At 32.0% G+C, this 21,709-nt stretch overlaps 2 protein-coding genes across 3 annotated transcripts; one reads left to right on the top strand and one right to left on the bottom strand.

The window, feature by feature from the left end:
* Positions 1–6,551: 6,551 nt before the first annotated feature.
* On the top strand, positions 6,552–21,227 carry LOC136271313 (putative uncharacterized protein DDB_G0282133). Of its 2 annotated transcripts, XM_066071061.1 has the most exons (3): positions 6,552–6,638; positions 9,702–9,745; positions 17,193–21,227. In XM_066071061.1, exon 3 carries the CDS (start codon positions 17,277–17,279, stop codon positions 18,984–18,986), a length of 1,710 nt encoding a protein of 569 aa, XP_065927133.1. In that variant the 5' UTR covers positions 6,552–6,638; positions 9,702–9,745; positions 17,193–17,276; the 3' UTR covers positions 18,987–21,227. The 2 variants fall into 2 exon arrangements, with proteins under 2 accessions (XP_065927133.1, XP_065927134.1); XM_066071062.1 differs by lacking the exons at positions 6,552–6,638; positions 9,702–9,745 and adding an exon at positions 10,364–10,431.
* On the bottom strand, positions 13,235–15,067 carry LOC136271916 (uncharacterized). The gene is made up of 3 exons (XM_066072503.1): positions 15,043–15,067; positions 14,424–14,692; positions 13,235–14,347 (listed from the first exon to the last, which is right to left on the bottom strand). Exons 1-3 carry the CDS (start codon positions 15,065–15,067, stop codon positions 14,102–14,104), a joined length of 540 nt encoding a protein of 179 aa, XP_065928575.1. The 3' UTR covers positions 13,235–14,101.
* Positions 21,228–21,709: the final 482 nt, after the last annotated feature.

The raw sequence follows: 21,709 nt of genomic DNA, 5'->3' as shown, positions 1-21,709 counted from the left end.
TCTGTTCGTTCGTCCGTCCGTCCACCCGTCCACTCACCCATCCATCCATCCATCCATCATCCATCCATCCATCATCCATCCATCCATCCATCATCCATCCATCCATCATCCATCCATCCATCCATCATCCATCCATCATCCATCATCCATCCATCATCCATCCATCCATCCATCCATCCATCCATCCATCCATCTACTTACTTTTGTCATATGAATTGTACGCTGTGCATCATAATGTATATGTATTGGGTCTAGATGGAAACGAAGCTTCCCTACCTGGCTGAAAGCTAAGCTGTGTTTAAGGGTCTTCGGAACCCCGTGAGTTTTCTTTAGAGGCATTTTAACAAGCCCTTGGACTGTCAGTAGGATGTAACTATCTATATTTTGCGTCAAAACAAGCCAAAATAACGCTGGTTTCAAGCGAAATATACACCGATTGTGTAGTCTTCGCTCAAACGCCAGCCAAATCTCGTTGATTTCAAAGAGCCATGACTGAGTGGCCAGCAATGAAATAGATAGGTCTACGTCACATCGCCGATTGACACAACTACTCAAAGTCCAAGCACTTGTTAAAATCGTTCTATTACATACGACATACTCAAACTCAATAAATTGGTGCAATCAATGTCGCCATGAAATTACAAAAAAAAATTAAAATAAGCAGAATTGTAATTGATTTTGTAATACAAAGTTAGTCCATAAGTGTTTCCAAAACACATAAAAAGATTAATGGATTTTGTTTAAACGGTTAGATGTCTTGGTGTTAGTTAAATGAATAAAATTTGAACAAACCTGTAGTTTTAGTCTCTATCAAATATGAAATAGTTTGTATGATTAGATTTTATGACATGACATTTGATTTTGTAAAAACATATTCGGGTTATTCCTTTTAGCTGACAGTAGATAGAAATTAATCGGAAGTACATGTATCTGCAAAAGTCTAATTAATACTGGTTTGCAGCTATTTCATGTACTTAATATAAAAAATAAAATTAATTAGGATCCTCTCCTTTTTATGTCTCTTTGAACCATTTATAAGGCACAAATGGATTAGTAACGGATATTTCCTAGTACATTAGTCACAGTTTGAATGTTTGAAATGAGATCACAAAAATAACGCTTTCTTTGCTGTTAAAATTTTATTAGGAAAATAAACCTTATATATTAATCTTTTAAAAAGAACATAATTCCACCAGTATAGACACTGTTTCATTTTTCTTCCAATACCCATTTTTATTTGCACTCATTTATTGAGCTTGAGTGGACAATACATCCCAACATAGACATTCAATGGAATTGGAAACATTTTTATAACGTTACATTTCTTTGTTTGACTTTCACAAAACCCCAAAAAATCCTATGTTCAAATTCAGCAAGGAATTTTGTTGACTTGTAATTTATAACTACTTTGAAAATTATGTTTTTCCCGAAATTTGCTATTTTTTTTTTTCACAGTGGCATATTAAAAATTAACCCTACAATCACTAAAGGGTCTGCTGTTGTTAGGGGAGACTAAATTACTCGTTGCAGCGAATTACATTATCACTCGTAAATAATGTGTTCATACATTTTGCACACGATTAATTTTCATGTTTGATGATAAAAATAGTAATTACTAAACAGAAAGTGATCAAGAAACTGTTATCACTGTTTCAAACTGAGACGGAAGAAATAACAGCCGAAGTCGTCAACTGAACAAACGCACACGAAACGTCACTATGACACAAACAAATAAGGAATAAGGAATCATTCTTTGAGTATTATGAGGTGATAATTTCGGTCGGGGCGTGATCAAATCTATCATAAAGCTCTTCGGGCTTAATTGGATTTGATCACGCCCCGACCAAAATTATCACCTCATAATACTCAAAGAATGATTCCTTATTACTTATATTTATATAATTTTACGCCATCGTACGATTAAGGATGACGTTTACTCAGAATGGAAAAAAAATCCACTGATGATAATGAAAAACCATCTATTGTGTGTTATAGACCTTTGCTTGTATTGTTATTTTTCACTTTCAGAAAAGTAGGTCAATGACCTACTTTTTGAGTTAATGACCATTGAATATTGATTGAAAAATCAAGAAAAATCCCATAAAATTTTACACTACGATTGAGATTTTCTTAATTTAAAAAATATTACAAATAATTAAACACTTTAAAAAATAAGATACACTTTATGAATGGTAGTGGCACCAAATAAGTACACAACATTAACATTTCAGCATAAATTTTTAATAATAATTCAGTCCGAATTTCCTCTATCATTTTTCAAATCCCTTTCCATTTTTGATTCAATTTTACAAAAAATTGAATGATGATAATACAAATACATTTATGGTATTGAACTACTTATATTGACCTTATTCTGTTGGCATAAAATTTATATGAGGTCAATAATCAAAATTTTGAGATATGGTGTCTTTTATCGTTTTTAAGCATTTTTCAATATTTTTATTATTCATGCCATAAGATTATTTTTATGAATAAGTGAGGTAAAACTAACGGAAAATATGCAAAATTACATACACTAAAATATAAAATCCTAACTTTTAATATAAGACTACTGCCAAAAAACTTTTAGCAGAAAACAAAATCTGCAAAATTTAGTCCGAATTTTCTCTGTTTGACTAAAAGTCAATTTTTGTTTGAGCCTAATTTCATAATAAAGTAAAACTATTCAATGTTTTGTCAATAATAATTCATTTCATAAATACTTCTTGTGTTTAGAACAAATTTTACTCATTACATTGAACTTTATAACAATCCGAATTTCAGAACTCAAACCCTGAGTAAATAACACCCTTAAATATTGAAATATAAATAAACAAACCCTGCTGGCGCCTCGATTTGGCGTCATTTGTATTATGAGTTATATATTACAAAATCGATACGTAGTGTTATCACAGACAAAGACACTGGATAATGTAAATATATGATGTTAATGGCGTTACTCAGTATAAATGATACTTCTATAATCATGATTATGTTATTTATGACTTTTTTAACTTGCATGTTTATTCATGCGATATCATTTACACATGATAATTATTCCCAAATAATACAGTCGGATCGTTCGGTACCCTTCTCAACAGATGATAAACTTTTGCTTTTCTGCAGACGAATATACACATGTATTGTTTGTATACATCACATGCAATATTGAGAGTTAATTGAGGAAGCCATTTGTTATATTTTTAAACTAGGTTTAACCTGTGCTATTTATAAACGAATATTCAAAATTAAACGTAATGAAATTCTTCCACATGTAGGTGTTGTTCAAAACAGGAACATCTGATAAGAAGTTATTTGCATTGCAAAAGCCAGAATCTATATCTTTATATCAATAAACTACATTATATATTTCAAAAAAACTTCCGGCATTATTTCATCTACAATATTGGTGATCCAAGGATGTGATGACGGTTCCTAAAATGTTTCTCGTCGATTTATACTATTTTTAACAAAATGATGTAATATCTTATGTTTTCCGTTTCGTTCCGCTTCCTCTTTCCGTTCTAGAAATGTTTTGTAACGACCCAAATTTTTAAGAACCAATAAGCTCCAGCCTCAAACTTGGCGCCAAACTCAACTTGTATTTAAGGCATTGCGCGCAAGTAAAACCTGTGTATGAATAGTGAGACAATGGAGGTAAGATTTGATAACTTTTCTTTAATAATATTCAACATAATCATGTGAAATTGTTTTAAAGCATAAAACTTTAAAACCTTTTGGTGAAAGTATTCAATGAGGTGGTTGACAATAAACAGTTTATGATGTTTGCATTTTCAACTAGTATTTCACTAAAGAGAAAATAAATATATTGATATTTTCGGTGCAATATACAATGCGTTGTATTCACCTAAAAGTAAATTTTAAGAAAATACTAGTAGTTTTAAAAAATTGTTTTCATTAATTACCAGTATTAAGTCTTGCATATACCGTAAATTATTTTGTACAACATACTTTGCGAAATACATAAAATAAACATGGATGGATGGATTTGATGAATGAATTTGGATATCTGAAAGGGATTTTGTAAGCCGTCACGGTTTAGTGAATGTACATACAAGGTTTTATTTAACTGTTTAAAGAGGACAATGGCTGAATTTTGCTACGGTTCGTTGGATCTCAATTTCTTTAAAATTCAACATAGCTTGGTTGTTGTTGCGTGCTTTTTTAATCGGTACTTGCCCATATCAATGAATCTCTACAATTTATATTTAAGCAATGAACTTAAGAACATGTGTTTACATGTATGCATGTACTAGTACTTGAAACCTCCATCCTGGATGCATATCTAATTATTTTACATTACAAATGCTACACTTGAAGAGGAAAATATGAGAAGATACGTATCATACAGATTAATATTAGTTGTTCTTTTAGAATCAATTAGATCTTATTGTGCGATTTCAGAACTGAGCAAAAGGCCATATTAATAAAACACTATATGTTAAACCCCTGTCACACCGGAGCTGCGTCCTCACGGCGACCCCGCTGCATCCTTAAATAATGTAAAACTGACAATTATATAGTGTCATTTGTTGATTTTATAAGCGAGTTACAGAGCTTACAATTCTTCGCTATGTAAATAGAGCTTTTGTTTACATTTAAATGTTGAAGTGAAAGAACCAGTTTTAGACCTCAAATGAATGTGTTAATCGTAAGGAACTGTTTATTTGTGCTTAAAATGAATGAAAGATAGACAAATCAGCTTGAAAAAGTTTTTTCTGGTATATTGACCATATTTAAACAAAAACAGGGCACGAGTCTTGTTTACATGACGAAGAATGAATTGTGAGGCCTGTATCTTGCTTAAAACTTATCGACTGGCACCCCAAGTTTCATTTGAGCATTAGAAATGCATTCCTAAAGCATTGTTAATAATAAAAACATATAAATAAATTTGACCAAAATCGTGACCATGCCCCTTTAAATGGGCACAGCCACGGTTTTATTCAAACCTATTTTCCGTTTTCAATGTTTACAATGCTTCGCTAAGGCATTCCAATGGTCAACCACAATTTGAGAGTCAGTCGTCGATATATAAGCGAGATAAAGAGCTCAAATTAATTATTATGTAAACAAAACTCAGGTCATGTTTTCATTTCTTACATTTTGCATGTTGAAAAAAAAATCCAGGTTTAGACCTAAACTGAATGTAACAAACGTTAGAAACTGTGTAATCATGTTGACAACGAATTAGCAGTTAAAAATTAAATTTTACCGATATAATAGTATTACACATATGTAAACAAAACCATGACACGAACTTTGTTTATGATAAAGAATTGTGAGCTTAGTATCTTCTTAATAGCTCTACGACTGATAAAAATTTATGTTGATTCTTAGAAATGCAATACTTAATCATTGTAAACAATGAAAAAATTACCAAACCCTCTTCAATAGAAATAAAAAGTTTACACTTGTCCTCGATGAAAGCATTTTGACAGACATGCAAAACAAAAACAAAACAAAAGAAATATTTAAAAAACCATGAATTTTCTTAGTGATATACCTTTAACTTTATTAAAACATCCCCATCCTGCTCCCTCCCCCTTTACCCCCCCCCCCCATGCTGTTGATGCTACGTGCCTGATTATAGATATATAGAAGGTAAACGTATTGAAGAATATTCATTTTCTAGACATATTTTTCAGATGGATATATTAGACATTGAAGTTTTCAGTGAAGAAATACGCCAGTTCGAACAGAATAAAAAAAACTATTTGGAAGAAAGCTCTGTAAAAAGTACAACAAATGCATGCGAAGTTGATGAACGTCAAATTTTTGGAAGTTTTGCAACTCATTGGAGAAATCTTCACGACAGATTTATAAAGTTATTTAAATGCATGGGATGTGGAAAACGAGCATTTGGTTGCCATCAGTGAACTATGGCAGTCATTGAATTTGCATAATGACGCCATCTTCCAAATTTGCCTTAGCTTTAGACAGCTGGTAGATTTGGTGACCTCATTTAAAATTGAAAGTACACCAATAGTCAACATTGGTAACTAATTGCAAACGTTTGTTACATTTTGTAGATTTTGGTGACAAAACTTGTTGTAGGTAACAATCTGGTGAACTCTGAACGCAGGACCCTTGAAATTTTACGTTCACTATCTTCTATTAATTGTGCTTGCAGCGATTATATGGGCCTTGTTTCAACAACATACCGTACTTCTTTAAATATATTATTTTTTGTTTTAAAAAAAGCATTCGCATTTTAATAAAATGTACATTTCTTTGTTAAGATATGATGAAATACATGTCATATTGACCTTCAAACAGTTGTTTCTTTTTTGATCCAGCAATGTTATTAAAAAGCTGAAAACAAATAATACCCCCCCCCCCCCGTAACAACAAGTAAGCAAAAAAGAAAAACCAGAAGTTTACCAATGTTGATAACATTCTCCCAATAACACATCTTTAATGTGTAAATAAACCCGGAAAAATAAATCAATTAAAAAATTAAAGCATTTATAAATATTTTTACATGCTTTCGGTTTCGTTTTGTTTTGGTTTTTCCAACGATCTATACAAGTTTGTTGACGTAGCCAACAGGACTATACTAAAGAACAAGTTTGTCTAACTACTGCGCAGTTAAAAAGAAGGTGCACATAGAGAAGGTATGTGTATTAAATTTTAATACAAGAGGCATTAATTGTTTCTGTTTGATCTTAATATTTTTGATCTGTGTTAAAATATGTTTTCTAAATGTTTTTACATATGTTCTCAAACTTACTGTGTAAACATTACGTATTGTAAAACAGTTAAATTATGAGAAGGTCTTTTACCCTAACTGTTTTTTTAAAGCCATATCAGGCTGTCCTACAGACCTCTGTAATATGTAATGAAATGATTGTTTTTCATTCAAATGTATGAATGATAAAGTGATTTTTATGAATATACAAAGTTCAATAATTTTCAATGCATCGAGATAGGACTACCTGTAGGTAACAAAAAATGTATTTAAAAGCCACAACAGCGGTTTTCACGGAACGTTCATCTGTTTTGACCCAATTACATTCGCTACCTTTAAAAATCCAAAAATCAGGTCCACCTACGGATTCCTTTTTTTTTAAACATCAGATTGGAGAATAATTGATTGTTTTTGTAAGTTTACTTTATAAATTTAATATAATAAGTTTGATTTTTCTCTTTGAAGTTCTGTTCCTCTATATTCAAGCAAAAGTTCATTTTTAAGTCTGCTTTTTAAATTGAAAAACAAAACAAAAATCAATTGTTGTCAATCGTAGTAATAGATGCATCAAATAACTTTGCACAGGTTTAATCGATTATCTACGACATACTAGTTTGTATGAACAGGTCTTATTTACTAGAGTTACCTCGACCAACGACTCTGATATAAAACAACATATTTAGCAATTTTCTCCCATAATCATTTTTGACTGTATTCTTTTCTGCTACCACAATACATTTTAATGAGAAGTCGAGTATGACCTGGACTGTGATTCATATCAGCTCATTTAAAGGCCACAAAAAGGTTTAACAATTTGTAATTTGTTTATTTTTTCAGAACTAGTGTTGACTTTAAATTCTTCAATTTATATATGTACATTAAACAGCAAATTAACTTATTTCTTCTAGTCAAACATGGTCCCATTCTCTTTTATTCTTTTAAAATGCAAACATGTATATTGTTTTCTATCTGTTAATGATTATGTATACCTCAGGCACGTAGCATCAGTGGGCCAATGGCCCCCACCCCTTTTTTCTCGCAGCAAATTTTTTTCTAAAATTTGCTCACTCCTCCTAGGCACCTGATCCTACCTCTATCTTTTTGGAGGTCCATGTTGCTCTGCTTTGAATTTGTATTTCGTTTTATGGATTTTTGAGATGGTTGACGGTTTGTTATTGTAATTTTTTTATATACATATAAATCTTGGATTGTCATAATGGCAAATATCTTAATCTGCTCTTCTTTTTTCAAAGAACCAAGCGGTTACGTAGTTGTTAATGTTTAAACAGATGGTTTTGAAAATCAAAGAAATGTACGATTAGTGTAATTGTAAACACATCAAATTGAATATACCTTTTTATCGTAACAAATATATTTCCTTACAGAATATAAAATGCATGTATATCTGTAATATTACTTATCAACCGAAATGGCTACATAGCATTATAGTTTTGGAAACAAAATGTATTTGTAATCATACATGTTTGTTATGCATATTTTTATAATATCTTATGGTATATTTTTGGTATACCTTTTTGTCCTGAACGGCTATTACAATAACTATCGCCAATATTGTCAGATCATGTGTATCTTAAAACAAGTTTGACGACAGAACTGATATTTCTTTATTACTTTACTGCGATAACTTCGGGACATATCGATCATTAAAAATCAATAGTACATGTATTTTGATTGTATTTTGACAATCCTGTTTAAAATATCCTTCTGTTTTTCGACCATCTGTTAATTTATCAAATCATAAACTTTAAGGATGACGTTTACTCAGAATGAAAAAAAAATCCACTGATGATAACGAAAAACCATCTATTGTGTGTTATAGACCTTTGCTTGTATTGTTATTTTTAACTTTCAGAAAAGTAGGTCAATGACCTACTTTTTGAGTTAATGGCCATTGAATATTTATTGAAAAATCAAGAAAAATCCCATAAAATTTTACACTACGATTGAGAGTTTCTTAATTTTAAAAATATTTCAAATAATTAAACACTTTAAAAAATAAAATACAGTTTAGGAATGATAGTGGCACTAAATAAGTACACAACATTAAGATTTCAGCATCAATTTTTAAAAATAATTCAGTCCAAATTTCCTCTATCAGTTTTCAAATCCCTACCCATTTTTTATTCAATTTTACAAAAAATTGAGTGATGATAATACAAAAACATTTATGATATTGAACCACTTATATTGACCTTATTCTGTTGGCATAAAATTTATATGAGGTCAATGATCAAAATTTTGAGATATGATGTCTTTTATCGTTTTTAAGCATTTTTCAATATTTTTATTATTCGTGCCATAAGATTATTTTAATGAATAAGTGAGGTAAAACCAACGGAAAATATGCAAAATTATGTAGACTTAAATATAAAATCTTAACTTTTAATATTACAATACTGCCAAAAATTTTTTAGAAGAAAACAAAATCTGCAAAATTTAGTCCGAATTTCCTCTGTTTGGTAAAAGTCAATTTTTGTTTGAGCATAATTCCAAAATAAAGTAAAACTATTGAATGTTTTGTCAATAATAATTCATTTCATAAATACTTTATGTGTTTAGAACAAATTTTACTCATTACATTGAACTTTTTTAGAATCGGAATTTGAGAACTCAAACCCTGAGTAAATAACACCCTTAAGATTGAACTTTATTGTATATTATGACCAAGTATCTATTTATGAAACAAACACGTATGTTTGATGAAATGATATACCCTTTGTTTCAAAATATGACAAAACAACGTGTTATTCATAGAATTTCAAATGTATTTACGTTGATTAAGAATAATTTTATTTATCTTTTTTATTTTAACAACGAACTGCTACAAACATAGTTGCTACGCTTTTTATACATGAACATCAAATTTATTAAATTGTTACATTTATTCCTCGAATATATGATGAAGTATGTATATACTAATGAAATGTTTATATCATAAGGAGATTTTGATTGCTTTTCTTTTTTTCAGGTTGGGTTAATTTATCATTTGATACATCAAGGTTCTAAGAATAGGTAAGATAAATTTTGATTATTGAAATGAAATCAACTTTTTATGGAAGATTTCATCTGAATGTTAAAATGGTTAACATTTACATGTAGAAGTGGTTCTCCTAATTAAAAATCAGTTTCTAATTTTATTTTAGTTTTGATAATTTATAAACATACTATTATTGTTTTTTATTGGATTTTCATTTCACAACATATGTACATATATGACATAATAGGTGACTGGAACATTTGTAGAAACATATTACATAGTCTTTAGGCTTTTTCTACTTAATAGTACAATTTTGTATATTTCATATGAAGTGAAGCTGATTTTTAGAGAGAGAGAGAGAGAGAGAGAGAGAGAGAGAGAGAGAGAGAGAGAGAGAGAGATTATGCAGGTGGATTACAATACATGTATAGACTATGCTATACTGAGGACAATTGAAATGATATGAGGGTTCACAGAGATCAAAAAAAAAATCAACAAACAAATAAAAACAGAAAATTTAAACTTATCTATATAACTTCAATTTTTCACAGATATTCTGCCAGTGGTTTTCGTATTCCTTATATTTACATCTATTTAACTGTAAATATCTTATAATTAAGATTCTTTCTGTTATTTCCTTTTTCAAGGCATGTATATTTGGTATCGGATTACTTTTATATTTGCATGAAAAATTATATTGCTTCAGAATAAGACTTATCAGGTTAGAAAATTTATAGCTATTAGCTCACCTGAGCTGAAAGCTCAAGTGAGCTATTCTGATCACATTTTGTCCGTCGTCCGTCTGTCCGTCCGTCTGTCCGTCTGTCTGTCCGTCTGTAAACTTTTTACATTTTGAACTTCTTCTCTAAAACCGCTTATCCAATTTCAACCAAATTTGGCACAAAGCATCCTTATGGGAGGGCGAATATAAATTGTAGAAATAAGTCCGATCTGTATTCAAAGCGGAGAAAACCTTAAAACTGTAGAAAAAGGGGGGGGGGTGCATTTTTAAAAATCTTCTTCTCAAGAACTACCGAGTTCAATTCAACGTAGTTTAGCATAAATTATCCTTATGGTAAGGAAAATATAAATTGCAAAAATTAAGTGCTGTTTCAAATCTGAGTTATTACGAAAATAATAATAAAGGAAAGGCGTGTTTTAATCAGTTTAATAGCTTCGGGCTCGGCATACGGTAAAATGGGTAGGCAAGACTTGGCCTGAGCAAGACCAAAGATTGGCAGGTATTAATCTGCCAATCTCATTAAAATTTCGGGATATTTGATGGACCAGTATATTTGTATTCGCTGTAAATATTGCTGCAAAGTAATGCGTAATTGGAATTGACGATTGCCGATCTGGCCCGGCTTTTATTTTGCCCCGGTCCGGGTTTGCTTACCCATTTTACCAAGACTCGTATTCCATAATTCTAAAACGAGGTTCTTTGTTTAAAGCAGCCATGACGTTATACGAAAAAGGGTCGATCTGACTTAGTATGATGAATTTGCTTGTTGTGCAAAGTTCGCGTATGAAGGGAAATTTTTGAAACATGCAAAATATATTGGTGCCGATTTTGTGAAGTAAATTTAGGCTAAATATTTCAATGCGTTGACAGTTTTCACAGATAACGTTGATGTTAGCTTGTTCTGATTTTCGTTTCGTTTTCATTTATGCTTTGCGTTAACCTGGGAACTGTCGCTTGTATTTCCTGATTTTTACGTATCAAATCAAACAGAGACTTCGGTAAATCAAACAGTTTACTGTTTACCTGCGCAAATTAAGCAACATCTGATGTATTAGGAAAGAACTAAAATGCAATTCATTCAGGCTATCGGTAATTCGGTATCTTCTTTTGCGTAATGGTAGAATAATGCAATATGTTTTGTTGAGATGCTCGGCATTTTCTCGAGTTTTTTTTAGTTTAAATAGAGTTTAATATCGCCGACGGAAATATTTAGGTATATACATGTATATGATTCATTTTGAAAAATAAATTGTGTTCTTTATTTGTTATAGTGCATGTTTCTTGTGTTTAATTGTTTACAATTTCTATTTACTTACCATATTTGAGTGTTAAGCTTCGAATTATAAGCAAGATACAGAGATTTGCTCACAATTCTATGTCCACAGATCTGAGGCCATTCATTTTTTCCGTTTTAAATGCCGAATAGAAAATACCAAGTTTAAAATCTTAAGCTGAATGTTATAAACTCATGTGAACAAAATATGACTCAAACCTAGCAAAATTTTGAGCTTATCTTGCTTATAATTCTACCATTGACGCTGAAATTTTGGTTGATCATTAGAAATTCTATATGAATTAGAGTATGTTAAATACTTGTACACCAAACAAATTAAAGAATGATATGCTGTATATTATATCTACTCTCTGGGGCCCCCTCTTTATACAATGAATAATGTGAAATGTGAGTAAATAAAAACGACATCGGTAAAACAGTTTCCATAGTTCATTATCGCTATTCTTAAGAAAATATTACAGCGGAAAATTATCCTGGTTCGTAGCATTTGATATTTTTGAATAAAAATGAAAATAATGGGTGCATAGACCATAGTAAATTAGAGTGATGTGCCTGTCAATACGGTAACATTGATTTTTATAGCTCTTTAACATGTCACGTGACAACATTTTTCATTCAAGTGTATTCATCAATCAAGTGTAAGTAAAGTTATAAAAGTCACGAGTTTATGCGAGGTAAACAACAGTCATTTAATTATAATGGAGAAGACAAATTAAATTGTTGAATATTTTTAATTTGAGAAATTGAGCGCATTGAGGTGCAATTTTCTTCTACACATATATACATGTAGGATTTTTTTGATAAAATACAATAACTATTATATTTAAAACATATAATACAATAACTAGTAAGTAGTTGAGTAAGAAAATGTACCTATATGCTCTAATATATTTTGATCGCTTTATTAAGTGGAGGAGGGGGCAGAACGAAAATACAGGGAATTAGAAGTTATATAACAGTGTACCCCTACAAAATATTTAGTGCTCTTACTTGCGTAGGATTTTCTTATTCTGTGTAAAAACAGTATTTCATGAAGGTACAATGTAAAAAATTACGTGTATGCAAAAATAAGTGTTTAATTCGAATACTTTACAATATTTATTTTTTGTTATTCTACCGAGGGCCATATTGCACAATATCTTTTGAACGCCCATCGTTGCTCAGGTAGCGATGCGGCCCCATGGGCCTTTTGTTTTCTTGTTACAGCCTTTATTTTTATATCCTTCATAACTGGGACAACATCATGGCGTCACTTAAATTACCTTGAATTTGCGCACATTACACACATTTTATTTCATTCAGATATGTGCTTAGTTAATTTTTTGTGTAAGTTGTATAATTTGTAGATCTAGATTATATCTTTTAAAAAGCTTTTTAAAAGCTTTAATTAATTTCCTGGTAGTTAATCATATTTGATCATATAAATTTTTTTTTCTCCAAGTCGGAATAAAAAAAATACACAAAAAATAATAGCATAAAATAGGAAATTGATTTTAATTATCCTTCACTTAAATCATTCTTCAATTTCATATTTGTTAACTTATATATTCAAATCATATCTAATGATGTAATTAATAGATGAATTCTATTATAACAATTAGATTTATACAATAAAAAGTCCACCATCTCCTGAAAAAAATGTTTACATAAAAATGTGTCAAAGTAAAGTTTCACTTCAGTAAGTTTACTACTGGACTGGAGAGGGGCACGTCTCCTCCTGGAAGGCAGGTCTTACAATCGGTCTCACATGCGAGTAAAGATAACGCACCTTCTATTCAGACAGTCCACCAGCGGGAAGTACATCCGGTCTTCTTATTTCTCTGAACTGAAATCCCTGCTCTTTCAAAATTTTAATCTTCTCCTCGGTTCCGTCACAAGTCTTCTTCGCCGTTATAATGCCTGGCTCGTTTGAATCGAACAAAAAGTGTTGGTACTGGCGGATACCCCTCACTGGTTTGAAAAACTGTCCCAGATACTCTTTCCAGGATCTCCATTGCCACGCTGGATATCTCACAGCAGTGTTAGTAGAAGAAGATATGTTAACAACATCGTCAAGTTGGCCATTACTATCACAATCACACCGCCTATACAACTTCTTGAGAAGAGCAAATCCTCCATCGATGAGGGACCGTGCGTGTCCGGGGATCTGCATCTTAAACTCCATTCTGTTGTGTTGCGTTGTCATTACTCGCCACATGAAATATCCAATTACATGCTGGTTCATATTCTTGCCACGGCAGTTATCAGCGTGTATTGTGCATGTCGTTTGCCCGAATTGTGGTTTTGTAAGGCCCAATCCAACATAGAAATAACAGAATCTGGTATTTGCCCTCGGTTCCATCTGGTCTAAAAGTTTCATTTTCGTTTATAAGAAAGTGCAGTTGATTTGGTTCTCCATCGGAGCGGACACCAAATATATGGACTTTTTAGAGTGTCTAAAGTACAGGGGGCCCATTTCCCGCGAATGATGAGGAATGCATACATTTTGTCTTGGGAATAGTATCTGTCTTTGGACCTTTTCACACAATCGTTGAACACTTTCCTTTCAGCCTGTGCATGTGTGATGTGTTCCTGCACTTTTCTTGCTGCCTCCAACTTTTCCTCCTCAAAAAAATGCATCTAAAACTCATTTTTTTTTTATCGATTTACATCGTCCCTTGGTTTAGCTATTCTAATATGCGGAAGACACCGGTTCCAGATGTTGCAAAACGAGGAATACCGCGCATGTCGGACAGCTTTCAACATATTTCTCGTGGACGTCCTTCTTCGTTGTATCGGATGGAATGTATATGGAAGGAGTGTCATCTCTTCCTCTTGGGGCAGCTGGTTGTGGTAACCCAAAGTCATCTGCATAACAAGAGATGAACTGTACAACAAACTTAATGTCATCATATTGTAGCAAATGACTAGGTTTCTTTCCTAGGTTCCAATGCTTGCGTGGTGTTACTCAATGTGTTATGGGTGATGGTGTTATGAAGAAAATGCTTCCCTATATCATAAACAAGCAGGAACGTATTTCTGCAAACCTCTTCCCCAGAAAACTTGAAAGTCTGCCTAGAACGTGTGTTTTCTTTCCCCGTTTTGTCGTTTCTTTGCAGCTGTCCACAACCGACCCCATGGTGTACATGTCTTTTTCTTCCTTTGACATTTTTCTCATGTTTAGGATGTGTGAGTACAAAGTATCATCGCTGAAGATAGAAACGCACTTGTTCCTACAGCCACGATTCTTTATCTCTCTGATTTTGAACAGATCAGGATCATCATGGGGTAGAGGTACATTCTCAATGGACGCTTACCTTTTGTGGTATTCATTTTCGTCATCGTGTCCATTCCATCATCTGAATTTGGATCCGACCAGACATAATCATCAAGAAACTGCACAACCCGTCGATTTAAATCAATAGTCTCATCAGCCGGTCCATCGTCGTCCGCGTCATCTGATTAATCTTAATGATCAGTGACATGGGAAGCTGCCGGAGTGCTGTTTTGAGTCCATCCAAAGTGCTGAGAAATTCTTTAGCTCCTGAAAATAAAAATAAAAAAATAAATATTTCACACCAATAAGAAAACAATAAATTCATTGTAGCATTTAATGAAAATTGCAAACCATAGAATGTAATTTTTTTTTAATTTGTTATTTTTTGGTGTATGTCAATACTCAATAATTGTAAGTTGTCGTGATAAAATTGACTTACTAAACAGTTATTATTAATAATCAGAGAGAAGAAAACTGCGAACATTAAATTCATATAATAAACTTGTTTTTGTCCTTATAACATTAAGAATATACACATATTAATTCCGTTAATGATTTTTTTCCCAAAGCTTGTTTAATTGTTTTTTTTTTTAATTTTGACATAAAAATAAATGTGCAAAAAGATTGGCATTATATTTTTCTGACTACAAAAATATGTTTGTAAATATTTCATAATTGTTATATTTATTATTAAACCAAATATATTGAAGGAAGAAATTAATTCAAAATGCAAAAGAAGAAAAAAATGCGATGTCATGGGGATTTGAACACCCGATAGCAAAATATAAGATTTACCAGCGCACCGACCTAACCTACCGCGCCACGTACACTACATTTGTAATAGGAAACTAATAGTGCCAAATTTTTGCAAACTATCTACAACTTACAAAGAAGTTCTCCTTATTACTTTTAAACACATTTTTTATCTACTCGTTTTACCTCAAAATACCCTAAAAGTACTACTCTAAAGGATACTAATGCTCGTACACCATCCAAATACACAGACAATGCATAATTGCATCTATAAACAAAACTCATGCAGAAAGTTTGTTCAGTTCAAACATGTATCAAGATACCGACTTCGGCTGATTTTTGTATTACTGATACACATTTCTGTAAGTTTTTGGTGTCGTGTCTTTACGTATATATACATATATACGTGAACGAACAGCTAAAAGATCATTATGTCAACATAACAGAGACGGCAATCTTAAAAATTGCTCTCCGTAAGTCAATGACCTTTATCATAATAATCAACGCCTATCGTCAATAAAAATACATCTTGTTTGATAAAAAAATATTTGCTTACCTCAATTTCGAAATCCATTCCTCCACAAAATGTTCAACAACGACACTGCACTCTTTTAAACCATACTAAATATTGTTTATATTGACATGTGCTGAAAGCATGAGACAGCAACATGACGTCAACTTTTCAAGTGCGATTTTCTACGTCATATAAGCGATGTCAATAACCCCGGTTTCGTCAGAGAGCGGTCCATATATGTTCATACAACAGAAAAATTCCTGAACATATTGTTAAACTATTTGAATTGGGCGATAAGAACTTCTGAGAGGCTATATGCTACTTGTTTTATAAAAACTGGGTTTTTTTTTTTAAAGTGATTTGTTATTCTTTATTGTGTTTAAGCATTGAATCATTTTTTGTTGAAAGACATAGTCTCATAAATGCAACGGTGTGTGCATATAAATTGATTACTGCATTTTGTTCGCGCATACCGTTGGAGTTATGAGACTTTTTCTTTCAAAGTATCACATTTATATTTTTTTAATCCTTGTCTGCAAATGTGAAATATACATAGAAAAATATTGTGTTTTCCTATGGATAAGTTCAAATTAATGGAAGATCCACAGTAACAGCAACAGTCAGACGAATGTTCTTTGATCTTCGCTTCTGACGTTGCACTTTACAGAGTAACTGCGTTCAATGTTTGTGACGCCAAAATCAAAGCTCGAAATTGAAGCTTTAAGTACCATCTGTGTGAAACTGTGTTATCACATCTGTAGCTTTACACACATTCCACATGTAAAAAATTTGTGGAATGTAAATACTTTGCTAGGACATTAATATATTTTCAAACTAATTTTTTGTTTCCTGTTGTCTGTTAGATCGATAGATCATACTTCTTCGTAAAAATTATATTTATATATATATTTTTTTTTTTCTAGATCAATTGGAGCATGAAACACTTGCTGTTAGGAGTCAACAAGAACTGCACACCATAAGTCATAAAGAATCTGAAAGATGAAGACATGGAAAATATTTTGCAAAGAAATGACTATAAACATGCATATGTATGTGTTGATCTTTCTGATCGCTATGATCAGTCAATACATTGTTTCGATGATGATGAAAATGTCGAACATGTTGTTCGAGAAAGTAACGAAGGTAGCCCCAAAGGCAATGATCAACGTAATCATTCCTCTCTTAACGATCAATCTTATTGTTGTTTTGTTGATGACAAAAGAATTGCAGATGTTGGTCGGAAAAAATATCCGGGTAGCTCTAAAAGCATTTGTCAACTTAGTGAATTTTATTTTGACGACCAGTCGAGGGATTATTTAGTATTTGAGGAAAAGGTTGCGTATGTTTTAGATAATGACCAGGATAATTCTAGAAACAATGATTATTTTAATCACTGTGTTTCAGAAAAATGTCTAGGTCCATCTGGAAGCAACGGTCAACCTAATGAAATTTATATTGACGATCAGTCGAGAGATTATTTAGTATTAGAGGAAAAAGTTGCGAATGTTCTAGATCATGGCCAAGATACTTCTAGAAACAGTGGATATCCCTGTGTTTTAGGAAAATGTCTAGGTCCATCTGGAAGCAACGGTCAACCTAATGAAATTTATATTGACGATCAGTCGAGAGATTATTTAGTATTAGAGGAAAATGTTGCGAATGTTCTAGATCATGGCCAAGATACTTCTAGAAACAGTGGATATCCCTGTGTTTTAGAAAAATGTCTAGGTCCATCTGGAAGCAACGGTCAACCTAATGAAATTTATATTGACGATCAGTCGAGAGATTATTTAGTATTTGAGGAAAAGGTTGCGTATGTTTTAGATAATGACCAGGATAATTCTAGAAACAATGATTATTTTAATCACTGTGTTTCAGAAAAATGTCTAGGTCCATCTGGAAGCAACGGTCAACCTAATGAAATTTATATTGACGACCAGTCGAGGGATTATTTAGTATTTGAGGAAAAGGTTGCGTATGTTTTAGATAATGACCAGGATAATTCTAGAAACAATGATTATTTTAATCACTGTGTTTCAGAAAAATGTCTAGGTCCATCTGGAAGCAACGGTCAACCTAATGAAATTTATATTGACGATCAGTCGAGAGATTATTTAGTATTAGAGGAAAAAGTTGCGAATGTTCTAGATCATGGCCAAGATACTTCTAGAAACAGTGGATATCCCTGTGTTTTAGAAAAATGTCTAGGTCCATCTGGAAGCAACGGTCAACCTAATGAAATTTATATTGACGATCAGTCGAGAGATTATTTAGTATTAGAGGAAAAAGTTGCGCATGTTCTAGATCATGACCAAGATAGTTCTAGAAACAGTGGATATCCCTGTGTTTTAGGAAAATGTCGAAGTCCTTCTGGAAGCAATTGTCAACTTGATGATTATTTTCTAAACAATCGCTCAAAAGAGTGCTTAGTTAATAATGAAAATGTTACGTATGTTCTAGATAATGACCAAGATAGTTCTAGAAATAGAGATCAACTGAATCGCTCTACCGGTAATGTTCAGTGTGATCGAGAGAATAATATAAGAGGTCTAAGAAGCAGATTTCAAGTGAATCCTTATGTTGCTATTCATAACTTATGTCGAAATTCTATATCAAGAGATCTGAGAAGCAGTGATCAACTGAATTTTAAAATTAGTAATGATCTCTGTGATGGAAAAAAATACCAAGGTACTTTTAAAGACAATGTCCAGTCATAATCCGTCTAGTAGTTGTGTTATAGATGATGAAATAGCATCCACTGTTGATCGAGATAATGACCTTAGTAGTTTAGGTTCTACCCAGACTCATGATTCTTTTCGTTCTGACCAGTCAAACAATCATGAAATAGGTTATGAAGTAGTTCAATACGCAAGTAGAGATTATGTTCCAAGAGATTCTTTTAGTAATGTTCAATCTTATGATAATGGTTATAATGAAGGAACAATTTCACATCAAGGACAGTTGCTCAACATATCTGTTATTCATAATCATTACAGTGTATCAGATTATAGAACCGACATGAATAGAAATGTATTTCAACTGGAATTAACCAATTTCATTCAGTTATCTAGGTCTGTTACTCCTTTCAATGATATTGAATCAGAAACATCAAGAGATTCGGAAGCTAACAACTTTATTCGATTGTCTAGATCTGTAGTTCCATATGATTTGATTGATAACAATATTGAAACAACCCAGACTCATGTTTCTATTCGTTCTAACCAGTCAAACAATCATGAAATAGGTTATGAAGTAGTTCAATTCGCAAGTAGAGATTATGTTCCAAGAGATTCTTTCAGTAATGTTCAATCTTATGATAATGGTTATAATGAAGGAACAATTTCACATCAAGGACAGTTGCTCAACATATCTGTTATTCATAATCATTACAGTGTATCAGATTATAGAACCGAAATGAATAGAGATGTATTTCAACTGGAATTACCCAATTTCATTCAGTTATCTAGGTCTGTTACTCCTTTCAATGATTTTGAATCGGAAACAATAAGAGATTCGGAAGCTAACAACTTTATTCGATTGTCTAGATCTGTAGTTCCATATGATTTGATTGATAACAATATTGAAACAACTCGAGGAAGAGAGAGTTTGGAGTCGAGAGGAAATTTGGTAATATACGTAAATTCCGACATTTCCGTATCTCAATGATCTTGTGATTTTTTTAAGTCTCTTTAAGGGGTCGTGATCATTCTACAGAATTGATGATATAATGTTAAAATTTTTTTTTTTATCGAAAACACTGTGCCGGATAATTATGCCAATGCCAAGGTGGCATTTTTGCACCAGCTTAAGATGCAGTTTCCGAAAAATCCTTTTATACCAATTATTATCAAATCCTATCGGAATTAAAACTCCTATAGGAAGTTCTTGTATTTCGATAGGAAATTTAAAAATACCTATACAAAGATTGTTTTCCTAAAGGAATTTGTTTTTGAAAGGTAGATATCTCACCTGACAGATACAATGATGACAAAGGTGGTTTGTTAACTCTGTAAGCAATGGTCTATGATATGGCATATTTGAATTTTTCGATATATGCAGCTAAGACGGGTGCAAAAATGCCACCTTGGCACTGGCATAATTATCCGGCACAGTGTTCAAACATTTTGGATTTTATTAAAAAAAAAAAAAACGTATTTCTGACGATGTGCATTTGATATAGTTGATAAAAAAAGCATCCTTATGGGACTTCAAAAGAGTACACTACCCTGGAAAGGTCAAACTTCACGATTTCAGAGAATTGATTCTGCTACAGAAAATATTGACATCCTATAGGATTTTTTAAAAGTCCTATAGGAATTATATTTCCTGTAAGAGAATGGTATTTCCTGTAGGAATTTGATTCAGAGATGTAGTTATCCTATAGGATATTAAGTTTTCCTATCGGATTTTATACAATCCTATCGGTATTAAAATTCCTATAGAAAAAGGTCAAACTTCAAGATTTCATTAAACTGGAAAGAGTGTACATTGTAACCAGATAGCTGTATATATATGAAATATAATTTTATGATTGTATTCTGCTTTACGTTAATGAGTCATTAGCTTGTTGTGCGCTCGATACGAAATAAGTGTATAGTGAACAATGTTAAAGGTCATTGACCGAGAGAGACAACTGCGTAGTTAGAGCTCGTGGTGTTAGCGGATTGACAAGGAAGAATAAAACTCTCGATGATGATTGGACTTTGGAAAGCGGTCAACGGATACAAGACTCTTAATTGTAATTAACCTTTAACAATGGACTTCGTTGATAAGTCACTTATGAACTGTGACCCGAAAGGATGTTCTAACAATGGCTTATTTTATTTTACTGATTTTTATACTTATGATTTTATTAATAATTTGTAGATGGATTTTTGGATTGATAGCAGATTGATTATATATTGCTTTTATACCAGTATACGATAACTGTGTGCTTAATAAATATCATAAAACTCCAATTGACTTATGATTTCAAAAGTCTAAAGAATAACAAGAGAAGGATCACAACATAAACACAGATCGCTTGAGTAAGTTTTAATGAATGGTAGACAACTCTACAGTTTTGCATAATATAGTAATGTCGTTTAAATTGTTTTTATTATTCTGTATAAATAGAAGAAATAAAACAAAATATATTCAATCGAGGTGTTGTGAATATAAAACAAGTGTTTAAAAAAGTATGGTGTTGCTTTGGTGATGAAGATCTTGTGATAACTAGTAAAATCAAGCAAGTAATTTTAGACAATCGCTTATTTTAGAAAATGAATCAATACTACCATTTCACTTCTATTTCTGGTTGGGGAAAAGAGTTAACAGAAAGGAACAGAGGTATAAATATATATTTTTAAATAATACGTCTATATTACGTCGATTATTGTGTAAGTTAACTAGATGAATAATGAGAATACATAAACATTATTTACAGTCAAATAATCCCCTA

The sequence above is a fragment of the Magallana gigas genome, chromosome 9, assembly GCF_963853765.1.
Source record: "Magallana gigas chromosome 9, xbMagGiga1.1, whole genome shotgun sequence".
In the NCBI taxonomy this organism is placed as follows: domain Eukaryota; kingdom Metazoa; phylum Mollusca; class Bivalvia; order Ostreida; family Ostreidae; genus Magallana; species Magallana gigas.
This window is presented reverse-complemented; position numbering and strand designations above follow the sequence as displayed.

Coding starts and splice junctions, on each gene's coding strand:
- LOC136271916 (XM_066072503.1), bottom strand. CDS start 15,067: ATGACGAAAATGAATACCACAAAAG. Junction 14,693..15,042: donor GAAAATGAATACCACAAAAG/GTAAGCGTCCAT, acceptor TAACACATTGAG/TAACACCACGCAAGCATTGG. Junction 14,348..14,423: donor TGGAACCGGTGTCTTCCGCA/TATTAGAATAGC, acceptor TTTTTTGAGGAG/GAAAAGTTGGAGGCAGCAAG.
- LOC136271313 (XM_066071061.1), top strand. CDS start 17,277: ATGGAAAATATTTTGCAAAGAAATGACTATAAACATGCATATGTATGT.